This window comes from Schistocerca americana, chromosome 1 (assembly GCF_021461395.2).
Source record: "Schistocerca americana isolate TAMUIC-IGC-003095 chromosome 1, iqSchAmer2.1, whole genome shotgun sequence".
In the NCBI taxonomy this organism is placed as follows: domain Eukaryota; kingdom Metazoa; phylum Arthropoda; class Insecta; order Orthoptera; family Acrididae; genus Schistocerca; species Schistocerca americana.
Genome location: NC_060119.1, coordinates 320,593,211 through 320,610,153, shown reverse-complemented (window position 1 = coordinate 320,610,153; position 16,943 = coordinate 320,593,211). Strand labels below are relative to the sequence as shown.

Here is a 16,943-nt window from a genome sequence, read left to right as displayed (position 1 = left end):
TCGAACAGTCCATGGATGTGCTGCTAGTTCACAGCGTACAGCGGGTATAATATTCCGGCGATCAGACATATCAGGCGTGACTTGGTGGCATGTCTCATCGCCGAAATACTGTGCCCGCTATAAACTGTGAACCGGCAACACGCCGGTGAACTGTTCGATCAACTAACATGCCGGGTGGAACAGAAGAATCACAGATATTATGGCTCTTTCTTGTTTGTTCCTGCGTTTGACCCAGCTGTACACCATGAAATTACAAGATAAACTTTTAGTTACCAAACAGCTCAACATATTTGGTTAAGACACTCGACTCGCATTCGGGAGGAGCGGCATTCGAATGCTCGTCCTGCCATTAATAGTCAAGGTTTGTCTCGTGTATGGCCTACTAAGCCAATGTTTCTTCTCTGATGACCTTACAGCAAACGAGGCCCTCAATTCTGATCTCCCATCTTCGCTAACAAAGAGCAGAAAATCAACTCGGTTTAATGGTTGCAATGTTTTCATTTTCAACAATTTCATCGTTCAGCAAAGTAACGTAACGTGAGACATCGAACACAATACTTTGAGGTATACTATATCATAATTTTATCTAGCATGCACGTTGTAAATGCCCACGGTACAGTCTGCGGGGATCTGCTAAAAGTCGTGAGATAACGGTAGTCAAAACAGTGGTATAGCGCAAAAAAGTGGTGGTGGTATAAGAGTTGTAAAAATGGTGCGTTATAAGTATTTCTTCAGTTAGAAAATTTCGAGGGTTGTGTGAATTTTTCTAACGCAGTTTCGGCAACTCAGTACAATATATCATAACCCGAATGCACAGCGAGACGCCTGTAATGCTGCTACGCCGAAGCTGTTCGGCCATTCAGGACACATCGATCCACGGAGCTGAAAATGGATTCAGATTACTTCCTCGAACGCATCATTCTGCAACACGATCAGCGTAGTGGCCGATCGTGTACGCTTAATGATGGTAACCGCTGACATGTGAGCAGCCCCGTCCGTTCAAGTGAACAAGCGATACTGCCTCACGCAACAACCACATTAAAGCTTGAATATCGAGAGACGTGTCACTGTGGTCAGACCAGCGACATTTAACGTCATAGCATCTGTGAGAGCAAGTAACTGAAAAAGTGTCTCGTGATGATCTCTCCACTGGCAAAAGATTTCGGCCACCTGTATCTCCGGTTGGGGGCTGCCAGTGGGGAGGTAACCTTGAAAAGAACAAAAGGGTAGCATATTTCGAATCGAAACGTGAAATGACACAAATTTCAACGTGGTAGGGAAGCTAGAAAATCTGAAATCGGAAATGCACATGTTCATTCTAGATATAATAGGTGTCAGTGAAGTGAAATGGAAAGATTACAACGATTTCTGTGAGACGCATAATATCAACAGCAACATGTAATGGTATAACGCTTAACAGTGTGTCAAGCACATTCACTGGACTCTGACGGCACAATGGGGAAACTGGTGTGAATTGGATACATAATAACAGTGTGACCCAACGACAGAAACAAAATGTAACCAACGCATGAACTATGCAGTATGGCTATGGTACCGCAATAATCAGTAGTTTTTATCAAGACCAGTAAACTCCGATTCCGCAAGAAATCAAACTCTGATATTTGAAATGGCTTTAAACTTATGATTACCTTACAAATGACTTACTTTGTTAAATATTTGACGTTAAGCATGAAAACGAGAAAGATTTAAGAAAATGTTTGACATTACGTTTAAAATTGTCGTAAATCGCTAAGTGCTCTCACTGTAAACACGAGATAAGTTTAGTCTGGGTATTTTGTACTCCGTTCTAAGTAAAAGCTAGTTTTCATGCGTCTCAATCTTTATATGTCTTATCTCCTGAACTGTAAGTCGTACAATAATATAATTTTGTAGTTGCATCCAGTGGTACCTCTGAATATAGTCTACAAAATGTATTGCTAATAGAATTAGTAGTAGTAAAGAAGTAATAAACTGAAATGTCGTGCCTGCTGCAGCAGTTTTGCTGCAGGAACAGCGAAAATGTAGTGACACGCTTTTTCCCTTTTATTTGTTGTGAGTTTTGTAGTGAGTGTCAGCAAGAAAAAGTTTGATACAGGTTTGAAATTATGTGTAAAATCTGATGCAAGTCGCTTTGTGCTTCCATTCTCAAATACTGGATCAATATATAGCCGTAAGTTATGGTGCCTCATACGCAGTTTCACACTGTAATACTTGTCTTACTGAGTTACACATCCAGCGTAAGATTATACCTCTTAATGAATTGATTACGACAGCATTTTTTTAATTCGGTCAATAATTATATGAAATATTGAAAACCAAATTTTTGTTCCACCACGAAATCGTTAGTTTAGCAAAATGAAACTGTGACTCTGTTCCATGAAACATGAACCGGGTTCCGTTATTGTGTGGAATTAATCATTATCGAGGTGTTAGAGACGCAGCACAAGTTCGGAAAGGGCAAGGAGAGAGAGGTGAAAATGTCTGGTCCTTTTTCAAAGAAATCATTCCGGTATTGCCTTAACTAATCCAGAAAAACCGCGCAAAACCTAAATCAGGGTGGTCGATCATGAACTGTAACCTCTGTCCACCCGTAGGCAATACCAGTGTCATAACCACTGTGCGACCTCACTCGGTATTGTTTGTCGGGTTGTCTAGAGGACTGGCGCCTCTATGGGCTACAAATTCTCCGACGCTGTAGTTACTATTCAGATGCCCCTTCAATACGTAAGAGTCCTGATACTTTGTACGTCTAATGGCGACTCATATATCATCTGGTGTTATTCTGCTATGCTGTTTAACACCAAAGTCTGTCAGACTACGCTCACCCATCAGCGTCGTTTTGAACATGTGATCATCTCTGTGAGACCGGATGAAATGTAAAAAATGAGAAAGCCACTCAAAACTATAGCGACGAAATTAACGTGCTCACTGCAGCTTGTGTCCGTTGTTAGCTGAAGAAATGACATGAGTGCTACAGTTCGTCTGCAAACTGGAGAGCGAGCAGGCGAGTCGGCACTGTCTCTATCTAACTCCATCAGAAGCAGCAACTACAGACTGTTTCACAAAGTTATACCGGAACTTGTGCAGTCTGCCTTTTTAAGCCAATGGTGACGCAGTGCGCAGGGTAGTCCGTGAAGCGTTTATTTTTCAGTAAACGCGTGAATAACGAGATAAAAAATAAATAACTAAAGTAAGTAACGCAAAAAACGCACACTGACAGAACCTACGTTAATCACCAACGCTGCCGTACCCTATTAAATGTGAAATCGATTCTTTGAGAGCTACTCCCTCTTCAGTTCACAGGAGGACTATAGCACTTCAGTTCGCTGCACAGTGTCCAATCGCCGACGCACAGAAGACAATATCTGTTAAAGAGGTCTGCACCTGGTGTTTATGCTCTGTGCATGTAGTTCCGCGAAAGACCTGGAGATGTTAATACAGCCACTTAGCACTTGGGTAGCAACTGCACTCGACTTCTTTCAAGCTCGTTGAGCACCCAATGCTCGAATGCCCCGATCATCTATCTACTCTGATTACCCATTCGCTGCTCACTCGCTCGTTGTCGGAGCATGTTGCGCGTACATAAGACGAAGGAGAACAGGAAAACGGAATTTGATTCTAAAGAGCACATTCTAAGTGCGAGAGGCAGTGGTCGCAGCAGAGTTTGCAGATATTTTCATTCAGATCCAGTGCAACACATCTGAAGGTGCGTGTCTCCAGAACACGATAAAATATAAGTTCTGAAGCACATCATCAACGCAGTTTCACTGAACGCTCCAGTATCTAAAAAGTGCGTAGAAGTGCGGCCAGAGACCTTTGTCCATTTATGTAAATATCAGGTGGTGAATTTCGTGCTTTATGTCAGGAACTTGTAATCGGTGTTCAGAAATGGGACATGTTGACGCCCTAACATTTTGCCTCATTCTACGACAGTAGCATGAAATACAGGAAGAACAGCTGATGAAATATGACGAGTATGATGTGCAGGCCATGAGGGTGAATGTAAGTGCAGCCACAGTGGAGATGGGAAAAGTTGTTATCTACCTTTTACTGTGCACTTAATCAAGATCAGGCATGGTACTGATAACAACTCACTTTCCTCAGAAGATAAAATTCGGGGAATTTTTTTTTAAAAACTACGTTGAAGAAACATTATTTACCTTACGAGTAAATCCCCAGCATCTTCATATTTATTCGTCGCTGACCGAGGAGCTAATACAGGCGTGGACTCGTAATCCTTTCAGCATTACGCATGCATTACGTATGTTTTGAACACAGTCCTGAAACACGTTTCGATGACTATTATTTGAAAAATGAGGTTGCACTGGTTCATTCCGCGATTTTTGCTGCCACAGTTATTGTCCGTTTGAATGAAGACAACCGGTGGCGCACACACACACACACACACACACACACACACACACACACACACACACACACTTGAAGCAAGAAACAGAGACTACATAAACAGCTTGTTTAGAGCGTTACTTTCGTGGAAATGCTTGAGGAGAAGGTTCAAATGGCTCTGAGCACTATGGGACTTAACTTCTGAGGTCATCAGTTCCCTAGAACTTAGAACTACTTAAACCTAACCAACCTAAGAACATCACAAACATCCATGTCCGAGGCAGGATTCGAACCTGCGACCGTATTAGCCGCATGGTTCCAGAATGAAGCGCCTAGAACCGCTCGGTCACTCCGCCCGGCCTTGAGGAGAAGAGTATCTCCGAAAAACATACAGGCTACGATAACAATATTGCCACGAATCGTGACAATTTTAAAGCCAATCAAACATACAACAGACGTGCTCGAAGACGAGAATTATCCTACAATTCAGTTTGTTTTGCTAGGGTTTTACATACTGAGAAGTCATGGTAACGCAGGGCCCGACGATACAGAAGTACATTTAAAATACTACATATACCAGGTTTTATATTTTCATACACGCTGCAAATGTAAACTGTATTCAACTCCAAAACGCCAATTTCAGTGTCACTGGTACCTGAGAGTACAGTATAACTGCCACATTGTCATCTGTTAACTATAGGTACCAAGAATGCTGAAAAACCGTTGTCTTTGGCTCGCAGAGGAGAAAATCGAAATTCGGATGTTGCAGAGAATACCAACATTGCTATGGCTGCTAGATTATTAAAAATCATGTCCGCTTATGATTGAGATGACTTATTAAATACTGTGCAGTACATCTGTGATGAAATATCAGTTCCAGGTAAATTATGACAAAATTAGAAGGAGTATTTTACTCTGTTTTTGTGATACCTGCAAATATTATTTAGGACCACCGAGGGAATATCAGCAGTGCTCACCAACCAAAAAATGAAGACTCTATTTTCAGAGTAACTAGCTGTGCGCAACGCCATACTTAATTTACCGACGAGTTTGACTTGTGTTTAGCTCTAACGGATAATGGTGACGGCGACAATACACTTGGCAGGTGGAAGAAACGATAAGAGAGAATAGTTTGGAGACAATTTTGTTTCCGTTTGATTTCCAATTTCTTAGGCGGTAAAACCCAGGTACTGTATGTATACTTGACTCAATAAAACAGCTGGTGTCATAAAAAACGGCAACACGGTTTATCATTCCGAGAGGGACCATCGTTACGTAAATTGGTAGATACTCAGTTTTCCTGTTAAGCTTCGAATTGTTTCCAAATTTTCGTTATTGCATAAAGCGAGCAATTTGCTATTATGGATCGAAGTGATATCTCTCTTAGACACCAGGAATGCACTACATTGGTCTGGGTGGAGCTGCGTCAAATGATGGGAGATGCCAAATGCAACGTGAGCCTGCAGTCACACAGAGCTGCTACTATTAACGGCGCCAACAGCAAGCGGCGAACGCCTCCCCGTAGCGTGACGTCCCGCTCGACTGCAGCTCTCTCTTCCCGCTCGGGGCTTTCATACTCGCGCACGCCTTCCCTGAGCGAATACGAGCGAGCAAAGTGCCCCATTTGCATACCTCTGCCATCCGTCGCAGCTATCTTGCGTTGAATTCAATTTTGTGAACGTAGTGTATGCCCCTATACGACCTTACAGACAAGATGTGTAGACCTGTTTCCCTACGGTCGGAACGCTGTGTTTCATACGCAAAACGTACGACGTTTGAATTGCTAAACCCGAGCCCTCTGGCCACACGAACTGTTGTAACATTTTTAAGAACCTCGTAATGCTGTACTAAATATGGTTCGCCGGCACGGTTTAGCCTGCACTTGGCGTGGTGTTTTATCCTGCATCTCGAAGATCTCGCAACTTACAGACGACGATTTTATGATGAAATGCCGACGTTACTTCTAAGATGATCGTATTATACTGTATACAGGGTGGTCCATTGATAGCGACCGGGCCAACTATCTGACGAAATAAGCATCAAACGAAAATACTACAAAGAACGAAACTCGTCTAGCTAGCTTGAAGGGGGAAACCAGATGGCGCTATGGTTGGCCCGCTGGATGGCGCTGCCATAGGTAAAACGGATATCAACAGCGTTTTTTTTTTTAAATAGGAACCCCCATTTTTATTACATATTCGTATAGTACGTAAAGAAATATGAATGTTTTAGTTGAACCACTTTTTTAGCTTTGTGATAGATGGTGCTGTAATAGTCAAAAGGTATCACGTAACATTCCGCCAGTGCGGACGGTATTTGCTTTGTGATACATTACCCTTGTTAAAATGGACCGTTTACCAATTGCGGAAAAGATCGATATCGTGTTGATGTATGGCTATTGTGATCAAAATGCTCAACGGGAGTGTGCTATGTATGCTGCTCGGTATCCTGGACATCATCCAAGTGTCCGGACTGTTCGCCGGATAGTTACGTTATTTAAGGAAACAGGAAGTGTTCAGCCGCATGTGAACGTCAACCACGACGTGCAACAAATGATGAGGCCCGAGTAGGTGTTTTAGCTGTTGTCGCGGCTAATCCGCACATCCGTAGCAGACAAATTGCGCGAGAATCGGGAATCTCAAAAACGTCGGTGTTGACAATGCTACATCAACATCGATTGCGCCCGTACCATATTTCTATGCACCAGGAATTGGATGGCGAAGACCTTGAACGTCGTGTACAGTTCTGCCACTGGGCACGAGAGAAATTACGGGACGATGACAGAGTTTTTGACCGCGTTCTATTTAGCGACGAAGCGTCATTCACCAACAGCGGTAACGTAAACCGACATAATATGCACTATTGGGCAACGGAAAATTCACGATGGCTGCGAAAAGTGGAACATCAGCGACCTTGGCGGGTTAATGTAGGTGCGGCATTATGGGAGGATGGATAATTAGCCCCCATTTTATCGATGTCAATCTAAATGGTGAATGTATGCAGATTTCCTACGTAATGTTCTACCGATGTTACTACAAGACGTTTCACTGCATGACAGAATGGCGATGTTCTTCCAGCATGATGGATGTCCGGCACATAGCTAGCGTGCGGTTGAAGCGGTATTGAACAGCATATTCCATGACAGGTGGATTGGTCGTCGAAGCGCCATACCATGGCCCGCACGTTCATCGGATCTGACGTACCCGGATTTCCTTCTGTGGAGAAAGTTGAAGGATATTTGCTATCGTGATCCACCGACAACGCCTGACAACATGCGTCAGCGCATTGTCAATGCCTGTGCGAACATTACGAAAGGCGAACTACTCGCTGTTGAGAGGAATGTCGTTACACGTATTGCCAAATGCACTGAGGTTGAGGGAGATCATTTTGAGCATTTATTGCATTAATGTGGTATTTACAGGTAATCACGCTGTAACAGCATGCGTTCTCAGAAATGGAAAGTTCACAAAGGTACATGTACGAGGTGCATTCAAGGTCTAAGGCCTCCGATTTTTTTTCTCCGGACTGGAAAGAGATAGAAACATGCGCATTGTTTTAAAATGAGGCCGCGTTCGTTGTCAATACGTCCCAGAGATGGCAGCACCGTAAGGCAGATGGAATTTTACCGCCAACGGCGAGAATGAGAACTGTTTTAAATACTTAAATTGGCGACGTTTTCCTTACATGAAAAGCCTGTAATCATTCGTTTTCTGAATTTGCGTGGTGTGAAACCAATTGAAATTCATCGACAGTTGAAGGAGACGTGTGGTGATGGAGTTATGAATGTGTCGAAAGTGCGTTCATGGGTGCGAAAGTTTAATGAAGGCAGAACATCGTGTGACAACAAACCGAAACAACCTCGGGCTCGCACAAGCCGGTCTGATGACATGATCGAGAAAGTGGAGAGAATTGTTTTGGGGGATCGCCGAATGACTGTTGAACAGATCGCCTCCAGAGTTGGCATTTCTGTGGGTTCTGTGCACACAATCCTGCATGACGACCTGAAAATGCGAAAAGTGTCATCCAGGTGGGTGCCACGAATGCTGACGGACGACCACATGGCTGCCCGTGTGGCATGTTGCCAAGCAATGTTGACGCGCAACGACAGCATGAATGGGACTTTCGTCGGTTGTGACAATGGATGAGACGTGGATGCCATTTTTCAATCCAGAAACAAAGCACCAGTCAGCTCAATGGAAGCACACAGATTCACTGCCACCAAAAAAATTTCGGGTTACCGCCAGTGCTGAAAAAATGATGGTGTCCATGTTCTGGGACAGCGAGGGCGTAATCCTTACCCATTGCGTTCCAAAGGGCACTACGGTAACAGGTGCATCCTACGAAAATGTTTTGAAGAACAAATTCCTTCCTGCACTGCAACAAAAACGTCCAGAAAGGGCTGCGCGTGTGCTGTTTCACCAAGACAACGCACCCGCACATCGAGCTAACGTTACGCAACAGTTTCTTCGTGATAACAACTTTAAAGTGATTCCTCATGCTCCCTACTCGCCTGACCTGGCTCCTAGTGACTTTTGGCTTTTTCCAACAATGAAAGATACTCTCTGTGGCCGCACATTCACCAGCCGTGCTCCTATTGCCCCAGCGATTTTCCAGTGGTCAAAACAGCCTCATAAAGAAGCCTTCGCCGCTGCCATGGAGCGTTGTGAAAAATGTGTACGTCTGCAGGGCGATTACGTCGACAAGTAACGCCAGTTTCATCCATTTCGGGTGAGTAGTTAATTAGAAAAAAAATCGGAGGCCTTAGAACTTGAATGCACCTCGTATCACATTGGAACAATCGAAATAAAATGTTCAAACGTACCTACGTTCTGTATTTTAAGTTAAAAAACCTACCTGTTACCAACTGTTCGTCTAAAATTGTGAACCAAATGTTTGTGACTATTACAGTGCCATCTATCACAAAGCGAAAAAAGTGGTCCAACTAAAACATTCATATTTCTGTACTTACTACACGAATATGTAATAAAAAATGGGGGTTCCTATTTAAAAAAAACGCAATTGATATCCGTTTGACCTATGGCAGCGCCATCTGGTTTCCCCCTTCACGCTAGACATGTTTTGTTGTAGTTCTTCCGTTTGACGCTTATTCCGTGAGGTATTTGGCCCGGTCACGATCAATGGACCACCCTGTATACGTCGGAGTTGGTGAAAATATAGCCATGGGAAATCGTTCAATAATTTTAGAAGAGCCAATGTAAATATGTTTGAGCAACACAGGAAATACTATTCGGGAATACGAACCAGATGAATGGACTCATGAATCATTAATTTCATTATCCCAGAGGGATACAAAAATCATTGTGCAAAGGTATAGCGCACCATGGAGTCAATGCTCTATCTTTTTTCATAAAGGGTACTACCCCCCCTTTAGTGAGCTGTTCTTATAAAATCTATTTGGTTTTTCAAAACTTGAATATGAGGGCAGTCCTTTCTAAAAAAAGTAGCTACTGCACCCTTATTTTAGAAGTATTGCCACAAAATGAGAAGATAGTAGTTTGTGTTTCTCAGCTCTAGATTCTGGAACAGTTCTTTCGCAGGACGGAACTAGTGATGCATAGTTCTCTATATGGTGCCACCTGTTTTATCGAACAAATGCTGATCGTAATTATGATTTGTTTCACCGATATCGATTTTAATTTAACGAATTCGTGACGCCTCTGTCTCGAAGTTCTTCCACGGTGTGCGGATTCCTGAAAAATATCCCGAAGAGTGGTAAAAGATGGGCGGCCACTGACCTGGCACTGAAGATGGTGGCGAGCGCGAGAAAGCAGCCGTCGGCGACCTGCGGGCTGCCCGTGTAGCAGCGGTCGACCACCCAGTCCAGCAGCGGGCCGATATCCGGGTTGCATTCCAGCAGCAGCACTGCCGTCTCCCGCGCCAGCTGGTAGATCTGCAGCACACAGCACACACTCCTACACCACCAGCATAACGCAGAAACAGGCAAGAGATGATACTTGCATAAAAGCGGAGAGATGATGTCAGCTCACACATACACATACACACGCTCTAACCCGATGTAAAAAGCCATGGCTTACTAAAGGGATAAAAATATATTGTAAACAGAAAAGGGAAATGTATCTTATAGCTAGGAGTAATGATCCCGAAACAATGAAACATTATAAAAACTACTGCACTGTATTAAGAAAAGTTCTACATCTACACCTACATACATACTCCGCAATCCACCATACGGTGCGTGGCGGAGGGTACCTCGTACCACAACTAGCATCTTCTCTCCCTGTTCCACTCCCAGACAGAACGAGGGAAAAATGACTGCCTATACGCCTCTGTACGAGCCCTAATATCTCTTATCTTATCTTTGTGGTCTTTCCGCGAAATGTAAGTTGGCGGCAGTAAAATTGTACTGCAGTCAGCCTCAAATGCTGGTTCTCTAAATTTCCTCAGTAGCGATTCACGAAAAGAACGCCTCCTTTCCTCTAGAGACTCCCACCCGAGTTCCTGAAGCATTTCCGTAACACTCGCGTGAAGATCAAACCTACCAGTAACAAATCTAGCAGCCCGCCTCTTAATTGCTTCTATGTCCTCCCTCAATCCGACCTCATAGGGGTCCCAAACGCTCGAGCAGTACTCAAGAATAGGTCGTATTAGTGTTTTATAAGCGGTCTCCTTTACTGATGAACCACATCTTCCCAAAATTCTACCAATGAACCGAAGACGACCTTCCGCCTTCCCCACAAATGCCATTACATGCTTGTCCCACCTCATATCGCTCTGCAATGTTACGCCCAAATATTTAATCGACGTGACTGTGTCAAGCGATACACTACTAATGGAGTATTCAAACATTACAGGATTCTTTTTCCTATTCATCTGCATTAATTTACATTTATCTATATTTAGAGTTAGCTGCCATTCTTTACACCAATCATAAACACTGTCCAAGTCATCTTGTATCCTCCTACAGTCACTCAACGACGACACCTTCCCGTACACCACAGCATCATCAGCAAACAGCCGCACATTGCTATCCACCCTACCCAAAAGGTCATTTATGTAGATAGAAAACAACAGCGGACCTACCACACTTCCCTGGGGCACTCCAGATGATACCCTCACCTCCGATGAACACTCACCATCGAGGACAACGTACTGGGTTCATTTACTTAAGAAGTCTTCGAGCCACTCACATACTTGGGAACCAATCCCATACGCTCGTACCTTAGTTAGGAGTCTGCAGTGGGGCACAGAGTCAAACGCTTTCCGGAAGTCAAGGAATATGGCATCCGTCTGATACCCTTCATCCATGGTTCGCAAGATATCATGTGAAAAAAGGGCGAGTTGCGTTTCGCAGGAGCGATGCTTTCTAAAGCCGTGCTGATGCATGGACAGCAACTTCTCTGTCTCAAGGAAATTCATTATATTCGAACTGAGAATACGTTCGAGAATCCTACAACAAACAGATGTTAAGGATATTGGTCTGTAATTTTGAGGATCCGTCCTTCTACCCTTCTTATATACAGGCGTCACCTGCGCTTTTTTCCAGTCGCTCGGGACTTTACGTTGGGCAAGAGATTCGCGATAATTGTAAGCTAAGTTATTAAAAAGTCCAGAAGTATGTGCATTATGTCTGCGATTAGCACCTCTCATAATAAAATTTAAACAATTTGGAATATTGTGAAAAGGGAAACAGGGCAACCGAGAGCACAGGAAGACTGTTTTTCTATCAAACACAATGAAAAGTTTGTTAACAAGAAGTCAGAAGTAGAAAACATTTTTAATAATCATTTTTAAGTATTGTAGAGAAAATAGGTTCCAGCTATTCATTAGAAAATGCAAGGCAGTATATGCAAGAGGCAGTACCTAAGCAATTTGATAAAATCGAAATTCAGCCCACCTCTCCTCCTGAAATTAGGAAATAATAAATTCACTCAAAAGTAAAAGCTCACATGGAATTGATCGCATTTCCAACAGAGTACTAAAAGCTTGTTCCAACAAATAAGTAGGATTCTCAGCCACATAAGTAGTAGCTCACTGAAACAGGGAATTTTTCCAGATAGACTGAAATATGCTATTGTTAAACCATTGCATAAAAAGGGGATAGATCTGATGCTAACAACTACCGGCCAATTTCACTTCTGACAGCTTTATCCAAAATTCTTGAAAAAGTAATGTTTTCAAGAGTAGCATCACATATTTGTAAAAATGAATAACTAACAAAATGTCAATTTGGTTTTAAGAAAGGCTTTTCAACAGAAAATGCTATATATGCTCTCACTGATCAAATACTGAATGCAATGAATAACAAAACCTCACTCATTGGGATCTTGTGTGATCTCTCAAAGGCTTGTGATTGTGTGGTGAAATTCTTCTAGATAAGCTTAAGTATTGTGGTATGAGTGGGACAGTTGTAACATCATAGATAAAGGGTTGACCTGCGACAGCAATCGCACAACTTGCGTACGGGCCGCTAGACGCCGCCGCGAGCGCTAGGAGTGCATTGCGGTCGCAGGCGCGTGTGTTGCGTACCGGCCGCGAGGTGCTGCCACGAGCGCAACCGTATGTAAGTGCCGACGGAGTTCGGCCAGCACTCATTTGGTTGGCATCTCATTTTTGCCTATTCCCTTATTTGCTTCGTTGCTTAGCTCTTATTCGTTTATGGCTCATGTTATTGTGCTCTCTTTCAGCCAATCTGATTGTTTTGATTTACTCCCAATTGAGAAGTGCTCATTTTGGCATTTCACTTTTGCATATTTCTCATTTTGCTAATAATATGCTCCTTAGCTTTTTACAGTTGAATTGATTAACATATTCTCATGTACTGTTTGTTCATTTCAGCCTTTTCATATTTTGATGTCCTTTAAATACTGTAATAATTATCGGAAGCATTTCTTCCCTTAAACTTGTGTAAAGTATTCTCAATGTAGAATTTGTTCTGTGACACAGGTGTAAGGTTTTGAAAATAAATTATATTCGAAACTGTGCTTTAAAAGGAATTTATTTTTTCAGTTTGTACTACATCAGACGACAATTTTGTTCTATGAGGGAGAAATTTGAGGGGCGAACCCATGGAAATAGTCCTAAGTGATCCCCTTTTAAAAATAAAAATTTGTGTGACACTGAAAGACGTGACACTGTAGGCAGCGAAAATTTATACGTCACACAGTGCACAAATGATTTAATTCATACTTAACTGGAAGAATGCAGAAGGCTGAAATTAACAGTACAGATAGTCTACAAAAACCAGCAGAGTCCTCTAACTGGGGAGGTATCAAGAATGGTGCCCCACAGGGTTCAGTCTTGCGTCCCTTATTGTTCTTAATATATATTAATGACTTGCCACACTATATTCATGAAGATACAAAGTTAGTTCTTTTTGCTGATGATACAAGTATAGTAATTACACCCAAGAAGCAAGAATCAGCTGTGGAAATTGAAAATAAGGTCTTTCAGAAAATTATTCAGTGGTTCTCTGCAAATGGACTCTCACTAAATTTTGAGAAAACACAGTTTATAAATTCTGTACAGTAAATAGCATTACACCATTGGTAAATATAGACTATGAACAGAAGTCTGTTGCTAAGGCAGAATACTCAAAATTTCTGGATGTGTGCATTGATGAGAAATTGAATTGGAAGAAACATATCGATGATCGGCTGAAATGGTTAGGTTCAGCTACTTATGCTATTAGCGTTATTGCAAATGTTGGTGATAAACATATCAGTAAATTGGCCTACTATGCCTGTTTTCATTCACTGCTTTCATATAGCATCATATTTTGGGGCAATTCATCATTAAGAGAGGAAGTATTCATTGCACAAAAGCGTGTAGTCAGAATAATAGCTGGAGCCCACCCAAGATCACCTTGCAGACATTTATTTAAGGAACTCAGGATATTCATAGTACCTTCGCAATACATATATTCACTTGTGAAATTTGTCATTAATAACCCATCTCAATTCAAAAATAACAACGAAGTGCATAGCTACAACACTAGAAGAAAGGATGATATTCACTATTCTGGATTAAATCTCACTTTGGCACAGAAAGGCGTGAATTACGCTGGCACAAAAATCTTTGGTCATTTGCCAAATAGTATTAAAAGTCTGACAGATAGCCAACCAAAATTTAAAAGAATTTCTGAATGACAACTCCTTCTACTCAATAGATGAATTCTTAGATATGAAGTAGTAACTGTAAAAGAAAGAAAAAAAGAAAAAATTAATTAATTAATTAATTTGTGTGAACAAAACTTATGTTAAAGTGACACGTTCCACATCATTACGAAATGTCGCATTCAGGATCTATGAAACAAGGATTTATGTATGTATGTGTCTGTATGTATGTTGTGTGTGTAAACGCTTCGGCATCTGCTCTCGCAGGACTCTCTGACACTTACAAAAGTACTCGCAAAGAACTATCAGACAGTAACTATCAGTGAAAATTCGCTTCCAGTGTAAACAGTTCTGCGAGTACTAGCTGAGAACAAGAAACTCTCACGTGTATCCCAGCTCCTATGCCCAGGACTGCATCCGTGTGGTGAAACTGCCTGAGCGAGACCCGTTCCCAGTCACTCTTCACGCAGCTTAGTTTCACAAGGCTGGCAATTCTCTGATTCGCCTTCGCATGAGCGAATACTCGCATAATGCGGTCCACCAGGAGCTAGGGAGATAGGGCGCGTGCGTTGCCGAGTACGAACCACGCGAATCGTCTAGGTGCCTACAGTGCTCTATTGTTGTGACGGCAGAGAAACAAAAGGCGAGATTTCTTCGAATGAGCATACTTCACAGCAACTAGATGAGCACAACTTGAAGTCACAGCCCCAAGTGTATGGTGCTTCAAACACTATAAGAACTAACATTTTTGCTATTCTGTCCCGTCTATTTCTTTGTTGGTGGAAATGATACGATGTTGTGGGGTCGCGTGGTGCAGCCGCCGGCACGGTAGCTCATCGCGTCCGGTCTGGGGACTGGCCACCCTCTGTAATAAAAAACTGAGCAAACTTTTCATGAGACAACTTGAGAAACGTCATACGACATCCGCAGCGAACCGATCTACCAGAAGAAGAAAGTCGACGAAGAAACAGATAGAGGGGAAATACGCGGTGAAACGTGTGCCAATAACTTCTTTTCGAAGATACCTTAACTTGTGGTTGTCAATGCACGGTTTTACTGTAGCAGTTTTCCATCTTTATGGTTTTTAGCGCACTTGGGCTCACATTTACAAAACATAATGTACTTGGTTTTGAAACGCACGATCGTATCTCGGTCGGACTACGGATACTGCAGCAGCCTTCCCCTCTCACCGATGTGAGGAGTCGCCAGTAACGACACGTGGACAGGATTCCACGTTGAACTGTATGTCGCTTTCCCCGCTTGAATAACTCGGGTATGTTACGAACTCGGAAGTCCCAGAAATGATCCAATTAAAACACTTGCCCCTTGGCGTTTGCTCTATAATAAATTACTCACGTGCATTCACACATCACGTTACTTGAAACGTGTTTGCCCATACAAGGAAAGTATCGTTTGTCAAAACTCAGATACTATGTCCTTGAGGATCATGTTCGGTAACTTCAAAATAAATTACATAAGACCATTATAGTTTCGAAATACAAACCTAAGTACGGTAAACACTCAAAAAACGAAATACTACTACAGTGAAACCATACACTGATGACCACAAGTTAAGGTATCTTCGAAAAGAAGTCACAGGCGATTGAGCACATGCTTGGACAGTGATGGATGGAGTAGGAAATCGGCCATGTCCTTTCCAAAGGAACCATCCGACATTTGCCTAAAGCTATTTAGGGAAACCAGTAGAAACCTTAATCTCGGCCTGGAAGGCAATTTAATGTCTGTCTTCCTGAATTTAAGTCCAGTGTGCCAAAAAATCCTACGTTCTCCTCACCACACAGTACCGTTTGCCTCTAGTGCAGATAAACTCCAAAGTAGAATTGAACAGCAAGTTAGAAAAAAGGCGTAAAGGCTGTTGTAATAAGACCCAAATATTGTTCGGTCAGCAAATAGAAAAGAAAATTATAAAAATTAAGAATAAATTAATATGTAAAAAATAATATGGTAGTCTTAGAAACAATTGATGCATTTTTGTATTTAGGGCACTTCAATGCGGCTGGATGGACATCAACAAAAATAAATACAGCAGAAAATAATCTAGAGTTCTTTTAGTAAGCTAAACAGAATTTGAAAAACCGACTGTCTGGGTTGCCTGAAATGGAAGGTTTACAATCAGTATATGTTATTTTTTATTTACGGCTCTAAGGCGAAATGCTGAGAGTTTCTAAGAGGTCAATGGTATTCTTTTATCTCCTTTCTTATATAGAGACTTGACTTCAGTATGTCTCGGCCAATTGGGAGATACTCTGGGGACAAATGACTTACTGGTTGCACAAATAATTTAATATGTTATTAACTAAGAAGAACCTTGTTTAATTAACTTTGAATAGCGTCTGGACGGCCGCTGCATTACATAAGATGTCTGTTCTTTCAGACACATCCGAAAAAAACGGACACTATATACCAAAGTAACTTAGACATAAAGGTTAATAATCTCGCAAAATTCCTATCTCAAGGGAACGTCATGAAACGACATTCAGG

At 42.2% G+C, this 16,943-nt stretch overlaps 1 protein-coding gene across 1 annotated transcript in view; it reads right to left on the bottom strand.

Moving 5' to 3' along the window:
- The window catches only part of LOC124598646 (protein furry), a 1,150,963-nt gene that overhangs the window by 898,324 nt on the left and 235,696 nt on the right, over positions 1-16,943 (bottom strand). Inside the window, exon 23 of the mRNA XM_047136016.1 lies at positions 10,104-10,258. Coding sequence (XP_046991972.1) covers positions 10,104-10,258 — 155 coding nt within the window. The remainder of the gene's footprint in view (positions 1-10,103; positions 10,259-16,943) is intronic.